General features: G+C 44.0%; 3 protein-coding genes across 8 annotated transcripts in view; 2 read left to right on the top strand and 1 right to left on the bottom strand.

Annotated features, from left to right (window-relative positions):
* The first annotated feature begins 4491 nt into the window (after positions 1 to 4491).
* SLC10A4 (solute carrier family 10 member 4) lies at positions 4492 to 10718 on the top strand. The gene is made up of 3 exons (XM_054484801.2): positions 4492 to 5300; positions 6084 to 6294; positions 9565 to 10718. Exons 1-3 carry the CDS (start codon positions 4711 to 4713, stop codon positions 10075 to 10077), a joined length of 1314 nt encoding a protein of 437 aa, XP_054340776.1. The 5' UTR covers positions 4492 to 4710; the 3' UTR covers positions 10078 to 10718.
* A 572-nt stretch (positions 10719 to 11290) lies between these two features.
* Positions 11291 to 15517, top strand: ZAR1 (zygote arrest 1). The gene is made up of 4 exons (XM_054486862.2): positions 11291 to 12399; positions 13892 to 13984; positions 14064 to 14138; positions 15227 to 15517. Exons 1-4 carry the CDS (start codon positions 11437 to 11439, stop codon positions 15368 to 15370), a joined length of 1275 nt encoding a protein of 424 aa, XP_054342837.1. The 5' UTR covers positions 11291 to 11436; the 3' UTR covers positions 15371 to 15517.
* Positions 15518 to 18639: 3122 nt separating this feature from the next.
* The window catches only part of FRYL (FRY like transcription coactivator), a 276010-nt gene continuing 273331 nt past the window's right edge, over positions 18640 to 21318 (bottom strand). For all 6 annotated transcript variants that reach the window (XM_063663636.1, XM_063663634.1, XM_054486860.1 and 3 more), the window contains 2 exons: positions 21062 to 21252; positions 18640 to 20735 (listed from right to left, as the gene is read on the bottom strand). In XM_063663636.1, the coding sequence (XP_063519706.1) occupies positions 20477 to 20735; positions 21062 to 21252 (450 nt within the window). In that variant the 3' untranslated portion in view covers positions 18640 to 20476. The remainder of the gene's footprint in view (positions 20736 to 21061; positions 21253 to 21318) is intronic.

A 21318-nucleotide genomic window follows, 5' to 3' on the forward strand; every position in this document is an offset into this window, starting at 1 on the left:
CAGTTGATCTGATTACTGAGCCTGCCTACTCAGTGACTAATGGCTGCCTGTCTACACTACCTACCCATTAATCACTAATGCCAGGCACCTGTAATCCCAGATACTCGGAAGGCTGAGGCAGGAGAATCGCTTGAACCTGGGAGGCGGAGGTTGCAGTGAGCCAAGATCATGACACTGTACTCCAGCCTGGGCAACAGAAGGAGACCTGTCTCAAGAAAAAAGAAAAGAAAACAAAAAGGAATGCAAAAATCCTCCATAATCCAATATATTTTGGCCCAGTCTTTTTGAATGCAACTATATAAGTACTTTTAAAGAAACTGGAGCCAAGAGCCACCCTGCAGTCTGCTATGATCATGCCTATGAATAGCCACTGCACTCCAGCCTGGACAATGTAATATCTCTAAAAAAATTTTTTCTAACAAAATACGAAAGAAAGAAATCAACGTAAAACGGTACATAACTTGCTTTTTTCACATAAAAATATATCATGAAAATTTTAAATAGTTGCATAGTATTTATTCTATTATGTAAATAAAAAACAATTTACTCAACCAGTTGCGTATTGTTGGATACTTAGGTTGTTTCTAATTTTTCTTCTACCAGTCTTATCGTTGTACGTAAATTGTCTGCAAGTCAGATGATTTCTGTAAATAGGCAAAATACATAATTTATAATAAAGTATTTTTATTATTAAACTGAAAAAGTTCTATTTCACTAGTAGTTAAATAAGCACAAAATATGAAACTTTTAAAACAGCATATTGACAAAGATTCTTAAGGTAGCAGTGCTTACTTCTGGAAATGCAATGGAAGAAGCCCTCAAACACATTTGAGGGTGCTGAGGTACTGAATACAACTTCTGTGAACCCTTATTACTTTTCTGCCTACTCAACATCCATTTTTCCTCTTTCTGTTAACAGCACCCACTATTCCTCTGGGGAATCCCTTCCCCAAATTTGAGTTGATGTGTCTTGAGTGGGGATGAGACCACTCCCTTGCTTGAGTGAAAGCATTCCATCCTATGGCCACAATGATTGGTTGAAGGATGGGTACACTTCTCTTGCCTATTTTGTATTTAATTTTTAAATTTAATTACTTCTACTTTTAAAAAGCCTTCTAGCTTCCTTTCAAGAAAAGTGGCCAAAACAAACATTAGTGTACGATAGTTCTCCCTTATTAATCCCAAGTTAACCCCAGGACTTTTATGAGAACTCCTGGAAGTAGGTGCTCTCTTTCCATGATTGTTTCTATGGTAGGATATATCCAAATTGATTGTATCCTTGCCACTATAACATAATAGCATATATCTGAATCTTTTCCAGCACTGAAAAATGGCATCTAATTGCTTCAATTTAATTGCTCTGGATACTAGTGAATGTGACTATTTTCATAAACATGTTGGCTGCTTGCATCTCTTTTGTGATCTTGTGTCTATTCATGTCATTTGCCTCTTTTCCTATAAAATAACACAATAAAACTTTTATAAATTAATCATAAATTTTCACTTAATTTCTTAAATGATGTTTTTACTATAACAAAGTTGAAAGTTTTTATGTATCCATATCTACTGAGCTCCCCATTATGATTTCTTCTGTTACTTTTTTGCTTAGAAAAATTTTCCATATCCAAAGATGAGATAAACATTTGCCAATTTTTTTCTCTTGTATTTTGTTGCATTATTATTAATAGTTAACCCTTTAATCTACTTGGAATTAGCTTTGGTATACACTGTGCCACAAAGCTCTAAATTTATTTTTCCCCAAATAGCTAGCTTAATTTCATCTTCCTTCCTTCCTTAATTTTTTTTTTTTTTACACAGTTTGCTGTCACCCATACCTGAGTACAGTGGCATGATCATGGCTCACTGCAGCCTTGCCCTCCTGCGCTCAAGCGATCCTCCCACCTCAGCCTCCCAAGTAGCTGGTATCACAGGCATATGCCACCACAGGCATGTGCCACCATGTCTGGCCAATTTTTGTAGTTTTTGTAGAGACAGGGTTTCACAATGTTGTCCAGGGTGGTGTCAAGTTCCTGGGCTCAAGAGATTTGCCCACCTTGGCCTCCCATAGGCGTGAGCCCCGTGCCTGGTCATATTTTCTAAGTACTATGTTATCTCTCCCTTTTACATATTCTTTCCCCCTTGGGAAAAGAATACTTCACTTCACCAGTGTCACCACACCAGTGTCATCATACCTGGAGAATGGGCTTAATCCTAATCCTGGGGTTTTCTCATACATAGTGAGGAAGATGAGAAAGAAGGGGAGGCCAGGGCACCTGTTTTCTTTACAATGACAATCACCCCATCAGCAGGAGTGACATCAGGTCTGTAGGTCCCAAGAATCCCCCAAAATTGCAGGTGCAACATGCCCCATGATTTACAATCCCAGCCCATCATCCCCTTCTTTTTTTATTTTTTCAGATGGACTCTCAGTCTGTCATCCAGGTTGGAGTGCAGTGTCACAATCTTGGCTCTCTGCAACCTCCACCTCCCAGGTTCAAGCAATTTTCCTGCCTCAGCCTCCTGAGTAGCTGGGACTACAGGCACACACTACCATGCCCAACTAATTTTTATCTTTTTAGTCCAGATGGGGTTTCACCATGTTGGCCAGGCTGGTCTCGAATTCATCTTCAAGTGATCCACCTGTCTCAGCCTCCCAAATTGCTGGGATTGCAGACAAGAGCCACGATGCCAGGCCCCTTTCTGTTTTCAGTCTTCGCCCATTGCACAAGTTGCCTCCCAAGTCCCTCCCTAAACCCTGAGAGGAGGTAGTTGGATGAGTTGAGTTGGTCTGCCTCTAATTACTGCTTATTTAATGTGATTGTGAATTTTAATATCGTTAACACGATGAGGGTTTCTGAGGCAAATAGGAGTGGTGCCTGCACAGTTGGCTTCAGCTGGATCCCTTGCCATTTGTGTTCTTGGCTTATCTCATTCTGCGGTTTCAAGACTGTGAAGTCTCAGTAGTGCCTTCCCTCCTTATCTTGTCTGTTTCTCCACACATCTTCCCTGGGTCTACTAATGTAACGGTTAGGTAGCATGGATCATTGTATATCTGAATATCTTTCTTTTTACCTACATAAGCTGACATGTAAACTTAAAATATTTTTGGTCACAACCCACTTCCTTTAAAGTTTAGCTCACTGAAGTTTTTTTTTCTGGGTTTAGTGTTTTGGAAAAGTGTAAGGGTACATTATCCTCCTAAATTCTTGCAAAAGCTCTGCCCTCATGGAATTTACAGTCCAAAGGAGAAAAAATAAATTATTTGTGATGAAGAGTGCAATATGCTTTGCATTTAGTCTTACTTTTCATAGTCTCCATCATCTTCATGAGATTTGGGGAGGAGGAAAGGCTCAGCCCACCCTTGGGTAATAGAAGTCACTCTGTGTCAGGACAGGAGTTAGGGAAAAGTTCTCGGATAGAAGAGTTCACTATATCTTGGCTTCTTGTGAAAGCAACCCTGGGCTAAGACTGAGCCTTGATTTCATTCTAGAAATTCCTGCTGGTTTTCACAACTCAACTATCACTTTATGGTCACCCCCAGGGAGCTAGATGCCTCCTTAACAGGCCCCACCTGGTTGGTAAGCAGAGCAATTATTTTCCTTTCTACATGCCATCTAGTGACTGACTTAAAAGTTGTTGCATCTCCATTCCTAAGAGCTCTGCTTTTGAATTGTGTTGGGATAAACATGTCTCAAGCAGGGAATCTCAGCACTTTATTTCTTTTCAGTCCTTTAATCCTAATGCCAGGGCCTTACTCATAAACCTTCGTAAATCTGTGGCCACTGAAATATCCTCTCTCCACCTGCCAATAACTTCTTAAACACACATTTTTCATGGAAACTGTTATTAGCCAAGCTCTTCTCTACCCTTTTTAGGGACACATCACCGTGCAGATTCAGCCAGGTACTTGTCGGTTCGGTTGATAAGACTGAGAATTCCTCGTGCCTCAGTTTTCTCGTTTGTAAAAATCGAGCTTGTAAAAATGGTATCTATCTCACGGCTTTGCTGTAAGAATCGAATGAAATAATGCACACGCACTTGCACAAAACCCGCTATATTACTATTACATTCTACTTTAAGACTGAACATGAAAATCATGCAAAAAATTGTTTGCAAATTCAAGCCAGATATCGTGTCATGCTTACTAGAGAATCGCTCATGTTAAGTCAAGCACCCCTCTTAGGGCTGCAGGCTATAGGAACAGTTTCTATGGCCTATGAGCGTGCATCGATGAGGTTATCCACCCACCCCCTCCACTTTGTGTGTCTGGGTCTCCAGATTTCATTATAAAGAGGCAGAGCCCATCAGAGAAGTTGATCGGCAGCCAGGAACGGTTTTTTCCTGCTCTGGTCCTTTGTCAGGTCTTTGTTCCGCCCCTGGCTACACTCTAACAGAACCACTTACTGGCGATTCACAGGAGGGGACCGGGCGGCGGGGCGGGGCCTGCGGGGCGCGGGGCCGGGGCGCGGACCGGGCGCAGTGATTGGGTTCACCCGGGGGGCCGCGCTGCGCGGAGTGCCAGGCTGCGGGCGGCGGCAGACCTGGGAGCTGAGACCTGCCAGCCGCCCCCGACGCCGCCGAGCACGTCAGCGGCGCGCAGCCGGGGCTCGGAGACCGACGGGCAGAACGACGGGAGGCGGCTGCGGCGACCGCGGGACGGAGAGAGGCACGCGGCGGGAGGGGACCGGAATCCGCAGCTCCGGCCGCGCCATGGACGGCAACGACAACGAGACCCTGCTCTTCGCCCCTCTGCTGCGGGACAACTACACCCTGGCGCCCAATGCCAGCAGCCCGGGCCCCGGCACGGACCTCGCCCTCGCCCCTGCCTCCAGCGCCGGCCCCGGCCCTGGGCTCAGCCTTGGGCCGGGTCCGAGCTTCGGCTTCAGCCCCGGCCCCACTCCGACCCCGGAGCCCACGACCAGCGGCCTCGCGGGCGGCGCGGCAAGCCACGGCCCTTCCCCGTTCCCTCGGCCCTGGGCGCCCCACGCGCCCCCGTTCTGGGACACGCCGCTGAACCACGGGCTGAACGTGTTCGTGGGCGCCGCCCTGTGCATCACCATGCTGGGCCTGGGCTGCACGGTGGACGTGAACCACTTCGGGGCGCACGTCCGCCGGCCCGTGGGCGCACTGCTGGCCGCGCTCTGCCAGTTCGGCCTCCTGCCGCTGCTGGCCTTCCTGCTGGCCCTCGCCTTCAAGCTGGACGAGGTGGCCGCCGTGGCGGTGCTCCTGTGTGGCTGCTGTCCCGGCGGCAATCTCTCCAATCTTATGTCCCTGCTGGTTGACGGCGACATGAACCTCAGGTACGGATCTGTCTATTCCTTGGGCATCTGTCTCATTCCAGACGCGCGTTTACGGCCGTGGGCTCACGACGAAGGACAGGGGCAGTGGAGGGGTTGGAATTAGGCGTGGAGGAAGGAGGAGAAAAGGAGAGGAAGATGATGACGCCCGGGCTTTAGAAGTCAAGGCCGACCTGCAGGTTGTGCTGCTGGGGAAGCGAGCTAGACGGCGAGGGGGCTGCTCCAAGGCTGGGATTCCATGCGCAGCGCGGCCCTTCAGCAGGGTCCCTCGCCGTCCTCCCCGAGCGTCGGGCTGGCAGCGCAGGTCGTTGTCCAGTGGAAGACAAAGAGAAGGGGAAGTCTGAACTAGAATTCGCCGGCAACGTAAAAGTAAAATAGGGCTACTGACCCATCAGAGAAAGTAATCTCACATAGAGGGCAGGATTGTTGAATTCGACCAACAAGTAGCAGTCAGCAGCTTTACCATGGCTTACCTTGCAGGGGGCTTGCAAGGAAGAACGCTCCTTCCCCTCAGAATCATCCAGGCTCAATAGACTTTATAATGTCGAGGGCAGCAGTACCGAGACAGGGGGCTTGTTTTTCCTCCCTGCCTTGGGTTCATAATTCCATTGGTGTTAGACGTGCTGCTCTCTTGGCACTCTCCTCGGATGATGTAGGTTCTGCCCAGACTTCAACCCCGGGACTTGCAGTCTCCCCGTTCCACCTCTACTCAACATACAAGAAAAAGGTTGGCTGGCTGTTTGACTCAAAGCCCGTTCTGATTTCTGTACATTCCCTTTTCTGCAGCATCATCATGACCATCTCCTCCACGCTTCTGGCCCTCGTCTTGATGCCCCTGTGCCTGTGGATCTACAGCTGGGCTTGGATCAACACCCCTATCGTGCAGTTACTACCCCTAGGGACCGTGACCCTGACTCTCTGCAGCACTCTCATCCCTATCGGGTTGGGCGTCTTCATTCGCTACAAATACAGCCGGGTGGCTGACTACATTGTGAAGGTAAGGCCCCCTCTTCCCTTTCCATACTAGCTTGGAGAGCCCTTGATCTCTGACCCACAGCAGAAATGTTAGGAAGTTTGGAGAAGGCGGAAAGGAAGAAAAGGACTTGGAAGTAATTGCATGGATAAATTTTTTTTTAAAAAGTTTATGCTACGAAGATAACTTCCACTTTTGGGATTCCTAGAATGATAGCTTTAATTAAGACACAGCTTAATCAAAACCAGCATAAGAGAACTATCAGTACTCATCGGAAGGAAACAGATCATAGCAGGGTGGGGAAGATGACAGTGTAATTAAATGGCAACATATTTTCCACTAATTGTATATAATTAAACATCAAAGCAGATTAAATAAAATTACTTTAATAGAATTGGTGCAGTATTTTAGAAATGCATGGCTATCTTTTCAAAAATGGAACTCTAATTCTGAGAAACTCTGTAGTAGGTTCCTTTAACATTTTATTAAATTTTTAAAAGTAAGTTGATACTAATAGGACAAAAAGTAATGGAAAAGTTACATTGTAGTAATAGAACACACAAAATATTGGCTTTAAAGCACAAAATAAAATTGGGTCCTGGATAAATAATGGAGGTTATATTGACCTTACTAAATGTGTTTATTTTTCTTTCTCCATTGCAATATTTTATATGGCTTCTAAAGCTAGTGAAAAGATAGGGGATTTCTATAATTTGTGCAATATTTCTCCTAAGGCTTTGATTTTTTAAAATATGAATGCTTTCTGTAGCAGTAGAGATTTTAGTAGTTTAGTAGATTCTAGTAGTTGACTGGAGGAGAAAAAAATCTTTGTAAAATTAAGCTGTCTTTGAAAATTCAAAAATAGTAGCGAAAAAGAATAAACCATGACCAGGATGCTGACTTCAGGTAATTAATCAAATAAAATATGTAACTATTACTGCAAAATGCACAGGCAAATTCCTTTAGACAAATGAAGAGAAAAAGAGCCACCCTAATGTTTCAATTATGTAGATTCAAGAAGGCATAATCTTTTGTTTTACTTATTTTCTAAAGTAATCTGATTATATAGAGTCAGCTTTTATTAATATGAAAAGTAGAGAGTTCTTTTCTGTGCATATATCCAGCCTTGAGTGAAAGAAATCCTGCTCCATAATAAACATATATATGTGAATGTAAAAATGTATGTGTACATGTAAATACGCATATATTAATACCTGTAATATATACTCATAGATACTCTTGAGATGCATTAAGAACTTGTTAATCTTAATCATTAAGCTAATGCTATTAATGTGATGGCATTTACTAGAACACCTTAGGAAGTCTAAGAGAAAGTCAATCAAATGACCTATTTACACACCCAAAACAGAAGAAATATATTTAATATAAATATATTAATAAATTAATCTATTTAATATTTAAATATAATAGACATAAGATTAGCTACCTTTGAATTTAAGGTTAACCTAGGCCTATTCTTTAATTAACACACTATTAAGAAATGGTTTATATAATTGTTACACCTTTGCAAACACTTCAAAATGAGCATTCAATGTCAATGCTTGCCCAAATGATTTAAAATAGTTCTAAGGGACTTTGGAGCCAATATTTCAAATGAAGAAATCAGACTGTTTGTCAGTGCTTTCAATGTGACATACTTTGAAATGGTATGCTTTTACATGTAATAGCTTGGTTTCTGCCAATTATGCATCTGTAGTATCTGTACCTTATATAATAATTATTGCAGCATCCTCTAGGGTAGAATTTGTGACCAGCTCAGATAAATTTTAAATAATTTTTTAAGAGTGTAGAGTTATGCCGGTCCCAAAGACTGCAAAAGGGATATCCCAGCTATCCAGGGAACCAGAAGCAACATTTAAGCTGTTCTCTCTGGATCTAGTTTCCTTTCCCTGTCCACTCCTCATTAAAAAAAAAAGTTAACTACCAATATGAAGGAGAACTAGGGGAGGAATTTTTAGATTTCCGCCTTCCAATTCATACAGACTGTTTTATTTGAATGAGTGAAATGTACCAGTCAGAACATCAAGATGACACATTTTATACAGAAGTCAGTTGTACTGTATCTGAAATCCATCTAATGTAATAATACCTAAGCATCATTAGAGACTTACAGATGGGAGGTTTCTCATGAACAAATAAAAAAGGGGAAAGTTGCCAAATTGCAAAGAATTATTCACATCTTTATTTACACTTTTTTCTCTTAGATAATCTAAGAGTAGGTAATTATTTCAATAATGCAAGCAATCCTCTGCAATATATTTTGAGGGTTAAAAAGATCACACACTGAGCTTCAGACATTTTAATCAAGTTTCACAAGTTTTAACTCATATAAAATGAGAACTAATTTCTTATGGAAAACATGGGGTTCAGTTCAGGGAAAGTAAACATCCACTTGTCTGCTCTAATGATCAGACCATACCTGGGGTATTAGCTTCAGTTCTAAATGCCCTGTTTTTAAGAGGCACATTCACATATGAAACACATGCTCAGAACAGTCAGGATACCAAAACAAAGTTATGTGATGGCGGCTTTAAGTCTGGGGATGATCTGCCTGAAGAAGAGTAGCCTTCCCCTGATAACCAGTTTTTAAGCTTTTGAAGAGCTGTTTTTCAGAAAAAAAGCTTTTGAAGAGCTTTTTTTTTTTTTTTTTTTTTTTTTTTTTTGTGAGATGGTGTGTCACTCTGTCACCCAGGCTGGAGTGCAGTGGCGCGATCTCTGCTCACTGCAACCTCCACCTCCCAGGTTCAAGCAATTCTCTGCCTCAGCCTCCCGAGTAGCTGGGATTACAGGCATTCGCCATCACACCTGGCTAATTTTTGTATTTTTAGTAGAGACAGTGTTTCCCCATCTTGGCCAGCCTGGTCTTGAAATCCTGACCTCATGATCCACCCACCTCAGCCTCCCAAAGTGCTGGGATTACAGGTGTGAGCCACCGTGCCTGGCCAGAAAAGCTGGGTTTTTTTGTTTGTTTGTTTTTTGTTTTTGAAGAGCTGGTCTTTGTTGCTCCTGAGAGCCTATATCCAACTCAATGGCTAGAGGTTATGGAAGGCAAATTGTCCCTCGACATAAGGACAGGCCTCCAAACAATCAGAGCTGCCCTATGTGGCTCTGGATGCTTCCTGAAGAGGTGGCCTGCTCATCTTCAAAAATACTCTGTCAAAGGTCTCCATTTTGTGTTGGAGAGCATACTAGATGGGTGTTTTCTTCCGTGAGCTTAGGATTCTCTCGCCTGAGTTCATCTTCAACCATCTCATTGTAATTTTCCATTACTAGGTTTCCCTGTGGTCTCTGCTAGTGACTCTGGTGGTCCTCTTCATAATGACCGGCACTATGTTAGGACCTGAACTGCTGGCAAGTATCCCTGCAGCTGTTTATGTGATAGCAATTTTTATGCCTTTGGCAGGCTATGCTTCAGGTTACGGTTTAGCTACTCTCTTCCATCTTCCACCCAACTGCAAGAGGACTGTATGTCTGGAAACAGGTAGTCAGAATGTGCAGCTCTGTACAGCCATTCTAAAACTGGCCTTTCCGCCGCAATTCATAGGAAGCATGTACATGTTTCCTTTGCTGTATGCGCTTTTCCAGTCTGCAGAAGCGGGGATTTTTGTTTTAATCTATAAAATGTATGGAAGTGAAATGTTGCACAAGCGAGATCCTCTAGATGAAGATGAAGATACAGATATTTCTTATAAAAAACTAAAAGAAGAGGAAATGGCAGACACTTCCTATGGCACAGTGAAAGCAGAAAATATAATAATGATGGAAACCGCTCAGACTTCTCTCTAAATGTGGAGATACACAGGAGCTTCTATCTTGCTGAAATATTGCTTCATATTTATGGCCTGTGGTAGTGCACATGGTTAACATAAAAGATAACACTGGTTCACATCATACATGTAACAATTCTGATCTTTTTAAGGTTCGCTGGTGTATTAACCAAACGTTGCCACAAATTACAAATCAATGCTGTAATATAATTTGCACCTGGAATGGCTAACGTGAAGCCTGAATTAAATGTGGTTTTTAGTTTTTACCATCACCAATTTCTATGACTGTTGCAAATACAGAAACTATTAGAAAACAGGGTCTTGGAAATGTAGAATTTTGGCGCACTATGAGGAAAAACAAGCTGTCTTTGTAAAGCATAATTGAGTTTAATGTAATCGTTGTAAAAAAAAAAAAAAAAAGTGTGCTTGCTCTACTTAAAATTCCTGACAATGTTGAATTTTGACCTGTATTCAGAAGAATTCCAAAACAGGTCAGTTAAACAAGGAAATATAGTATTTGTCAAACCAGTATCAGAGAAAAGTTACATTAATGTATTTGATTACTTGATCTGGTATCTACTTATTAATGAATAATCAACATTTTTCTAGTGGACAAGCCATGTTCTTTTCGACTGGTCTTCTGAATTTATGTAAACACACCCCAAATCAATTTATCTTTTGTAGGAATGATTTGGTTGGGAAATTTTTCAGAACCGCTCTGGAGCAGAACAAAACGGTACCTTCCGGTCACCACTGGGACTGGGGGAAGGGACACGCTCCAGGGGAGAAAACAATTCGCCTAGATGAAGATCCCTGGGTGGTTCTCCATGCACTCGCCGAGGGGGCTCAGTGGGTAGCCTCTCAGAGCAGCTCTGAGATTAAACTATCATCTGAGTTAACGGGTAATAGACCCAGAACAGTTCCCAAACCTTGGCACTTTCGCTCACTTAGCCAGAGGCACCCGGCCTGGCCTCGGCTTCCCGGTGGGGGAGCGGGGGTTGAGGGGGGGGGATGAGCAGGCACCTGGAACAATCAGGGCACCGGGAGAGGCCGGCTCAGCTGATGCCGGTGATGAGTTTCTCTCATTGAAATCCTCACCTCGGGCGCCTTGGTTCCCTTACGGATCAGCCCTTTCATCACAAAGAAAGCCCTCTTTCCAGATCATCTAAGGATCATTGTGCCAACATCCGGGCGTGGAGAGTTTCCGTAGGGAGAAAGACGAAGAGGGGCCCCCTCGGCGGGGACGCGGGCCGGTGGCTGAAGGGCGTGGAGGGCGGTGCAGCGTGCCAGCCCCCGCCTAGGGCCGCCCCCGCCTCCGCTCGGCCGCCCGGGCGAGTCGCCTATTTAGGGTGCGGCGGCGGGCGGGAGCAGTGCGCCCATGGCGGCCCTGGGGGACGAGGTGCTGGACAGTTACGTGTTCCCGGCGTGCCCCCCCTGCTCGTACCGGTACCCATACCCCGCGGCCACCAAGGGCAAGGGCGCGGCGGGCGGCAGCTGGCAGCACCGCAGCGGGGGCTGCCTTCCCGCCTCCTCCCCCTCCTCGGCGGGCGCGGCCTCGTCGTCCTTCCCGGGCTGCGGGCGGCTGACGGCCGCCGAGTACTTCGACAGCTACCAGCGGGCGCAGCTCATGGCTCTCCTGGCGCAGGTGGGGCCGGGTCTCGGGCCGCACGCCCGCAGGGCCGGCAGCTGCGACGTGGCGGTGCAGGTGAGCCCGCGCATCGACGCCGCGGTACAGTGCTCGCTGGGGAGGCGCACGCTGCAGCGCCGGGCCCGCGACCCCGAGTCCCCGGCCGGTCCCGGGGCCGAGGGCACCACGGGCGGCGGCTCTTTCTCCCAGCAGCCAGCCCGTCGAGGCCTGGAGCAGGGCAGCCCCCAGAACGGCGTCCCGCGGCCCATGCGCTTCCCGCGCACCGTCGCCGTGTACTCGCCTGTGGCCTTGCGCCGTCTCACCGCCTTCCTGGAGGGGCCCGGAGCCACGGCGGGCCAGCAGAGGTCCGGGGCGTCGGACGGAGAGCGGGGGCCGCCGCCCGCGCGGCTTCAAGGCCCAGAGGAGGGGGAGGTGTGGACGAGGAAGGCGCCCCGGCGGCCGCAGTCCGACGACGATGGCGAGGCCCAGGCCGCAGTCCGAGCGAGCTGGGAGCAGCCGGCCGACAGTCCCGAGCTGCCGCCGCGAGAGGCCCAGGAGGGCGAGGCGGCTCCGCGGTCGGCGCTAAGGAGCCCGGGGCAACCTCCGCCGGCGGGGAGGGCCCGAGACGGCGGCGACGGACGGGAGGCGGCCGCCGCGGGAGAGGGGCCGTCGCCACAGAGCCCGGAGCTGGGCAAGGAGCGGCTGCGCTTCCAGGTAAAGCCTAGGGCGGTCAGGGCACAGGGGAGCCCGGGGGTGCGGGTGTCTTCCTGGGGCCTGGCCCTGTGACTGCTTCGGGCACTCGGAGGTGCGGCGCTTCCCTAAGCGTGGGCCACTTCCGTGCTTCCGAGACAGCCAATGACCGCGATAGGTGTCTTCCCTGACAGCACAGTCTCACGTCCCCGACAGCCGGACTTACTCGCGGCGGCTGCTCTGAACGCTCTTGGGACGTTCTTATAACCCACATATTTGCACTGTAAACCTCGCGCAGTGGGTGTATAGGCTAGCCCTGACCGCATGGTTGGATGACCTATCAGGCACAACTGAACTTCGGAGCACTTGCCGGCTGGAGAGTCGATTCCCAAGGATCCCTCTCTCCCATTTCCGCACTGGATGTGGCAAAAACCCTTCAACTGCTGGGATTCTGGTCAGCAATTCTGATTTCTCCTTTATGAGTTTCCAGGCTATTGGAAAGCTGGAGCTCCTAAAATGCCCCTTCCTAGGAATTTGCTTTGCTTTTAAAAAGCACCCCCAACTCAGAAATCCAATACTGCGAAAGCATTTGGACTGCTCAGTGTTGCTGCCCGAGAGCAGCAGGCTGAAACTTTAAAGGGCTGGGGCACGCAGAGGGCAGCTGTGACCTAGCAGAAGGGGAAAGGCACAAGAGGTGGTAAGAAGCCCGAGGGAGTCCTTCGCGGTCTCTTCCACGGCCATCACAGGCTGGTATTCCTCTTGAGGGGCGGGGTTGGTGGCGGTAGGCTGATTATGCGAGGAGTGAATCGAGAGGCCAGGGCTTTCCAGCGTGGCCATGCAAGAGCTGTGTGTGATCTTAGGCCAGTCATAACCTTCCTGGACTTAGCGCAGTCTCACAGGTGAGCAGACTGAATTAAGTGCTCCCCAGAGTTCCTTCCAATTCTGAAAGTCTAACTCTAAAAACGTGTGTATAACTGGTTGCTCACTGGGAGGGAAGAAGGGAAGATTAGGTAACACTACTTTTGTTCATATTGAATATGAATTATGGCTTACGTACAATTTAGGTTCCTGGCACTACTGTTTGGGAATTAACTTAGCAGCATGAAGAATGTGATCTTGGGTGAAACTTTAAAGTTCCTTAGATGTGGAGTCTTATTTTTCTTCAGCTTAATACATGTGTGCATAGTCTAAGATCAGGCTTTTTCTTAAAAGGCCTCCCTACAGAATCCCAAACTTTAGAGAACTGTTTATTATTTCCCTACTTATTCGTTTATCAGCCAGCCTTATGAACTGAGTTAATCTGGTATATGAACTCTAAGGCCCATGCTTGCTTAATTGTTTGACTAGGCTATTAAGCTCATTTAATTACTGTATTGAAGAGGCGTACCCAAACCTGACCCTGCTTTCTTTCATGGTCTGAAGTTGCCAATTTCAAATATCAAGTAGATCCTTCCCAACGTCTGAAATGAAGGATAATTCAGGTGTTATGTTGGTTAAATTGACATATCCTGTTCAGTTCTTAGAGCAGAAATATGGCTATTACCATTGCAAGGACTGCAACATCCGCTGGGAGAGTGCTTATGTGTGGTGTGTACAGGGAACTAACAAGGTAAGAAATACCAGGTAACTGGCATCTTCTTGCTGAAAGTGTCAAGGCGATTTTAAGTTTATCCTCTTTGTCATCACAGGTTTACTTCAAACAGTTTTGCAGAACTTGTCAGAAGTCTTATAACCCTTACCGAGTGGAGGATATCACCTGTCAAGTAAATCAGATGTTTTGCATTTTGTCTGACCTGGGCAGTCATCGAGGGTTTTTAGTATAGTTTGAGTATACTTCCAAAAAGAGGCCAGGCCCCCAGACCTTAGGTTTCAACTGGCTTTTGTTAGGAGTGGTAGAAACAATACTCAGCTGGGAAACGGGGCCTTGGTGTTAGCTTCTTTCTGGCCTTGCAAATCTTGCTGTTGTTAACCTCTTCTAAAACTGTTAACCTCACTTGCAATATGGAAGAATACTTGTCTTACTTGCTACTTAGTCTAATGTATAAGAAAATCAACAAAAACATGCTTGTCAGCTAACACGAGGTAGTCAAGGTTGACTGTTTTACTGAAATGCTTCTTACGAAGCACAACCTTAAAGTACTTAAGCACAGGGGGTTAGTTTGTCTTGCCTGAAAGCTCACAAAGTGATAGCTTAAGATAAATCTAAGTTGTCTAGCTTTATGGGGAGTTGGCTATAATGGTAAGCAAGCAATATGTTAACTAAGCATTGCTTAAGCACTTGCTTGCTATTAACTGTGCTAAGGGGCTTAGCTAATCTTTAAAAGGAAAGAAGTGACTACATTCGCCTCTTATCACACAGCTAATGGAGTCTGAATTGCCAGTTGAGACAGCCTAATCAATACACTTGACCCATGTTGGATATTTAGAAGCATTAACACCCTGGGGTGGTGGAGAGAAACTAAGTATGGAAAGCCACTTAGAATCACTTAGATCAGGGCTGGGCATGTTTCTAAAAGAGGATGCCTTAACCACTCTGCTGTTGGTGTTCATTGTCAAATTCATCCCTGACTTGTTCTCTACCCTTCCTCTTAAAAAGTTGTTGCAAAAGAAATTTCACAATTCATAATTGGATCTGATGCAATATAGCAGTACTATAGCATGGTTAAACACCCACTATTCCTAGCCCTGTCATTGCTAGGTAGGTAGGGATGTAGAGGGAAAACAAGATTACTATGGGACCTTGCTTAGAGCACATTCAATAAGTACTTGAATGGACTAGAAAAATGTTGAAGTCCTAGGAAATCACTAAGGGTTTATCTTCTGTATGCCCTTCTGTATTTTTTTCCCCCAGAGTTGTAAACAAACGAGATGTTCCTGCCCAGTAAAACTTCGCCACGTGGACCCTAAACGGCCCCACCGTCAAGATTTGTGCGGTAGATGCAAAGGCAAACGCCTGTCCTGTGACAGCACTTTCAGTTTCAAATACATCATTTAGGTGAAAGTCAGTGTTGCTGTGCATGCGCGGATGGAGTAGACGAGTGAGCTTTTTCGTGCCTCTCCTCTCCACCTCTCCCTTCTCAAAATACTTCATGAAAGGCAGTGTATTCTGAAAAAGCCTTCAAATAAAGGTATTGCAACACGATTTATACATTGCATAAAATCTGTCTTTGAAAATAAAGTTTCAAGAGCGCTTGTCTTGTGCTAACAGTCTGGACCTGTCACTTCACCTTTATGAATGCTTGCTGATGGCATAGAGTGGGCCAGGCTCAGAGTTAGGCTGCAGCCACTTGGAAAACAATTTAGGGGGGGTGCTCGTACTATTTAGGCAGGTCTGGAAGACTGAAGCTTAGAAGGAAGTTAACTGAATAAAAAGCCGCCTAGTGGTCACGCCACTGCACTCCAGCCTGGGCGACAGAGTGTGAGACTCCATCTCAAAAAAAAAAGCTGCCTAGCTGTAACATTAAGGCATTCTTTTGGGAGAGGTGGAGGCAGAGCCATTTCTTGGTTGCATGAGACCGTTGGAGGTTAATGTTGAGTAAGAATGCTGAGTGGTGGTGAATGGGGTAAGTAAAGGCTTTAGTGTCCAGGTGACCTTAGGAGGTAAGCTACTAGGTGGAGGGAGGCTGGGAAAACTAACCTGACTCACTAGTCAGTTTCACAAATGTGGCAAAAGTGGGGCTTGGAAGAGGGTGGCTGTGGGCAGCTAGCTGCTTTTAAGACACTGAATAACCTATCAAGTAGACTTTGTGTTTCTTCAAAGCTTTTTGTTTTAAAGTAGGCCTCCTAAATGTACTTAAATATGTCAAGTTAGAGGTGTAGGCCTTAGCCTTTGCCTTCACTGACTTAGTACTAGTCGGGATGCCAGACTAACTGCATCTAGTATCTTATGACAACACTGAGGCCCCACTGCCAGAATGTTCCTAGTTGAGGATGGGACTGAGTTTAGAGCCCCAGGTGCATCTGATGAAATTAAAGTTGTATTGGCTTAATTACACAAACCACATAATTGGAGCCATGTGCTAATTATGTCTCCAATTCTCTAACATCCCACTTAAGTGAACCCCTTACTACCTTAGGCCATAGGACTAGGTCTTAACATCTTGGACACTTGTTAAAAGGGACCAAAGTGGGTTTGAGGTCTCCATAGAATCCATATCTCAAGGGGAAAGGCCCACCTGCATCAATGTGGACAGAGATGGTGCTTGTAAAATGCAGATTACTGGGCACCTGTCCTACCTACATTTAATAGGCGCCCCAGCTGTTGCTAATGGAATTGAAGCATGAGAACCTGTGCTCGGTAGAGAAGAGGTGGCATCTCATGGAGCTTCCAGTAGAGTGGGCAGATGGCCACTAGTTTTTATACAAATGTAAAACTGAGGTTCTGACCTGTGATCTGCTTACATGACTCTGCAGTAAGGGACCTGACTTAGGGAGATTAGGGAAGCTCTGCCTAAAAGAATGATACCTCAGCTAAGCTCCAGTTCAAATGAGTCGAATGAGGCAAAAATGGAGAGGGGAAAATTTCCAGATTAGGGCAACAATCTGCAAAAGCCCTGTGGCAGAAAACAACCAGGGGAGGCCACAGTGTGAGAATACTCTGGAGGACATGCCAGGTGAATCTAGCAGCGCCAGACTGGAAGGGTGTTTTAGGCCTTCATTAGGAGGATGGTCTGTACTGGAGTGCAGGAGCTACTCACAGGCATTATCAGGGAACACCACAGCCTCAAGCTCCTGGGCTCAAGTGATTCTCCTGGCTCAGCCTCTCAAGTGGCTGGGACTACAGGCACTTTGCCAGGCTGCACTAAAAGGTTTTAAAGGTATAGTGGGGATTGTGGGGCATGGTGGCATATAAATTCACTTTTAAAAAATCACTCCAGCTGTACAGTACATACTTGTAGATAAGGAGACTCGCAGGGACCAGATAAAGTGGTGGCAAGGCTAAAGAGAAATGACAAGAACTGGTGTGGGTAAAGGCGATGTTTTTTACTGGTTCGAACATGTTCCTGTTGATTTGGTTGGGGGTAGGTACAGGGGTAGGAAACCCATTTGTACTGTGGCATGCAAGTGATACATAATGTGATCAATAGTATTTGCTCAATGAGTGAATTACATAAATGTACCTACATTGAGTCCTAAGAAATTTTCACTGGCTATTAATATGGTTACATTTTTCTTTAATATTGCTTGCCATTAATTTTCCTAACATAGCAACTAACCCTGTTTTTCAGTTGAGGAAAGTGAGGATCAGACTGTTTTACTTAGGATGGGTGGGCATGCAGATATTCAACAAAGTGGCACAAAAACATGCCATTCAGATTATGATTACATTCAAGCAATGAAAAGGCACTGCCGAACTCTTTATGTGTACAATCCAAAAACTTGTAAGATGTGAATAGATTTTAAGTTGAGAGAGGTTAGAAGGAAATACTCTAAGATGTCTCTGGGTATCAAGAGAAGTAACTGTAGTTTTCTTCATATTTCCTTTATTTTCTAAAGGAACCATGGATTACTTTGAAAAATTAGGGAAAAAATGCTATAAAATACCAACAAATGGATTTTAATGCTGTCTCTCTCCTTTTGTTTAGGTTATCCTGTTGTTTTATGTGAGCAGTATTCACTCATAGGCCTGGATGAGGAACCTTACTCTGCCCTTGAGTCTTTTCCAAGAAAGCAGGTAACGATTTCTTAAATTTAAGGGAGGTTATGCGTTTTGCCACACCCTCTATTTTACATCACTAAAAGTAGAAAATATATTTTAATATAAGAAATCCTGTGGTTTTGTTTTAGAAGCAGCATGAAGAAACTGCCAGATTGCTGCTTTTGCTGTTGTCTTATAAGCATACTATTTAAAAATGATAAGTGTAGTGGGCAAAAGAAAAAGGTTGTATGTAGCAAAAACTGGACTCCAAATGGAACTAAATCAGGTAATAAATTAAGCATTGGATATATTTGTTAATAAATGCTAACTTGGGATTCAGAGGCTGAGGAGCAGAGAAGTGTAGGTTGGAGGAAAATGCTGTTGCAGAAGGCCATCCTAATGAATTTGTTTGCATCTTGCTTGCTGCAGGTATATTCATTTTTATTATATTAATAGACTTAGTTACATATAAATAAACACAAAAAGCAAATATCAACTGAAAGGTTTGGTTGGGTAGTCAACTAATTTTGTTCCTTTTTAAGGCAATTCAAGAAGGTAACATTTGAAAGGTTTCTAAATGATGCACACTGTAGTCATTCATTCTTTGTTAAAATACAACACAAACCGACAGCTACAATGCTTTTTATTTTTGACAAAAAGGATGTAAGGAGGGTGAGAAAAACAGAGGATAGTAAGATAGGACGTAAAGTGTGATGTATCTCTGGACACCATCCCTCTCTGCCTGCCCCACACCCAAAAATTTTAAATAATTTAAAGGATACCACTTACAGTACCAGAACACCATCAAAATAATTGTCTTTATCAGGGTCAAAAAATACAGTGATTATGAATGAGCCGTGACCAGTTACGGAATTTTACTGGAAACGTAACTGTGGTCAGCAGTCCAATGGTGTGCACAGTGCCTTCAATTAATGCACTTGAGCATATGTAATTACATTTCTGGCAGGGTCCACACCCCCAAGAAAAGGTAAAGCTAAGCATTTCATTTCTACATTCTAAACTCTGGAATCACAGAGCCCAGTTTAAAAGAAAAGTCACAGTGGATAAGAGATGTATATAAAAAATACAAGGTGTTTCTTTCAAATCAGGAGTTGTGGGACTACATTTTTTTTTTTTTTCTTTTCTTACAAAATGCGATTTAAAAAAGGATAGAGACTCCAGTTCATGTTATACTACAGACTTAGACAGTGAATAAGTATATTGCATGTTTTGGTAGTCAGTCTTCAGGCTTCCTTTCATTTCCCCTAGCCCCAGGTTTCTTTAGGGTAAAGCATGTGAGTCCTGAATAAAGATACAAAAATGCATTTGCAGCTCTTTTCTTGAATTCTGCAGACTTCAAAGCCTGCAAGTCGTGTATTCCATCATCAATGACCACAATTTTTTCTTTAGCTTTGTACACCTATTCTTGTATAACAGTGCATGGCACAAATGTACAAGAAAATAACTGGTTTTAGTCTCTACAGTTTCTATATGGAGTAAAATAAGTTAACTTTTCTAATGAGAATAGCTGACAGGCAGCATACATCTTTATTTTACATTTTAAAGTCTCTGCAGGCATCTACTTTGGTTAGTTATCAACAATCGTAACATAAGCACTGATCAGAGAACTGAGCAGCATTCCAATAACGTTAACAGATATATTATTTCTTTTTGAAATACTGGGAAAGCCCAGTTTTAAAATATTATTAAAATGTTCTAACATTTACATACTATGAAGAGTTAGATCTAATAAAATAACATTTCTTCAAAAATAATCTTGCAGTGCTCTTTTAGGCATGCTCTGAGACGTTATCACCAAACATCCATACCTTGAAAATATGACTATCACATATCCATACATCCCAACTCACACACACATAATTCCTTATACAGACCAAAAAACAAAAAAACCCAAACCCTTATCCCACATACTGAAAAAATCAATGGTTTTTGCAAATGAGTCTTGATGTGTATAGCTGACTGCATGTTCATGTGGATGGATGATTAAGCATCAATTGCAGGTTAGGTTTTCGACTGCTAGAAATCCAAGCAGCTTTGCAGGTCTTCAGCTAAAATGAAACAGCCTTGATTTCAGCCTCATTTCACCTGCTTTTGGTTGTTTCAGTATTGGAGGCCATTATTGCAAACATTCTTGGAATTCTTTTCTTTCCCCAGAAAGTAATGTATTTGTAGGCATCACTTTTAGCCCTTTTCTTTTCACGTAGGTTAAGTAATTAAAAAATTCCTTCTTCATACAGTTATTTTGGGAGATATTGGCAGCTGTTAAAATATCAGATGTTTTTTTCTTTCAGATCTTTGTTTTTGATACAGTTTGACATTAGTTACACTAAAAAGTAGATGCTGCCAGAAAGTTATCAGTGAATGCAAGGGTCCATAAAAGGTGCTTGGTTAATATTCTTCATCATCTTCAGTTTAGTTTCTTTCCTAAAGGCCTGAAGTGTCTCAGAATCCAGTGCTCACCATATTTCCCATTGGTTTGGCCTGTGCTAGAAGTTGGTATGATTGCACCATGCGTAGAGACTCTCTTATTTCCAGATTAAGTTCCATCAGTTTGTAGTTGGCTTCTGACATGTCCAGGTTAGAGCCTATAACTGCAAAGCTTCCTGTCTGGCCCAGTGTCTGATGATGGAAATATATATGTAACAGTGTCTGTACAGGGTCATCTTCACAACTGCCAAAGATATCACTGGGCCAGAGAGATCTGAAAATACACAATAGTTTTTCAGTTCTGAGACTTAGGCAATAGTTAAGACTAACTCAATTTAAGTTAAATACCTATTAACAACAACATTTCCTTGTGAATAACATGATCTGTTTTAATATTTGAGCAAATATTACTCAAAGTACCACCTGAAAGTGAAAAGAAATCTAAAATTGGTATCATTTCAGTGGCAACTGTTAAAAATACTCATGTTTTTCTTTCACGAAGACATGATATGGAAACAGCAAATTGAAAATGAAAACCTAGTATTACTAAACTTCCTGTCTAATTTAAAGGCATCACCTTTAAATCCCGTCACGTTTTACCTGAAAGCTTTGACTTGTGCTACAGCTGATATAAATTCCTTATTTTTCAAAGTTTCAATTAAAGAATGAATGGCAGTTTCTATAGTAGTTTGTGCAGCTTTGGAAATGTCAATTTCTTGGTTTTCGGAAGCAGACTCAGCTTCTTTGAGGATACTTTCCAGCTGGGCAAGTTCCTCTGACATGTTGATGACCTAAAACAGATACATCTTTAAGGATCTATTCGTATGTTTGGTAACAAAAACATTTAGTTGGCTACA

This window comes from Pongo pygmaeus, chromosome 3 (assembly GCF_028885625.2).
Source record: "Pongo pygmaeus isolate AG05252 chromosome 3, NHGRI_mPonPyg2-v2.0_pri, whole genome shotgun sequence".
Lineage (NCBI taxonomy): Eukaryota > Metazoa > Chordata > Mammalia > Primates > Hominidae > Pongo > Pongo pygmaeus.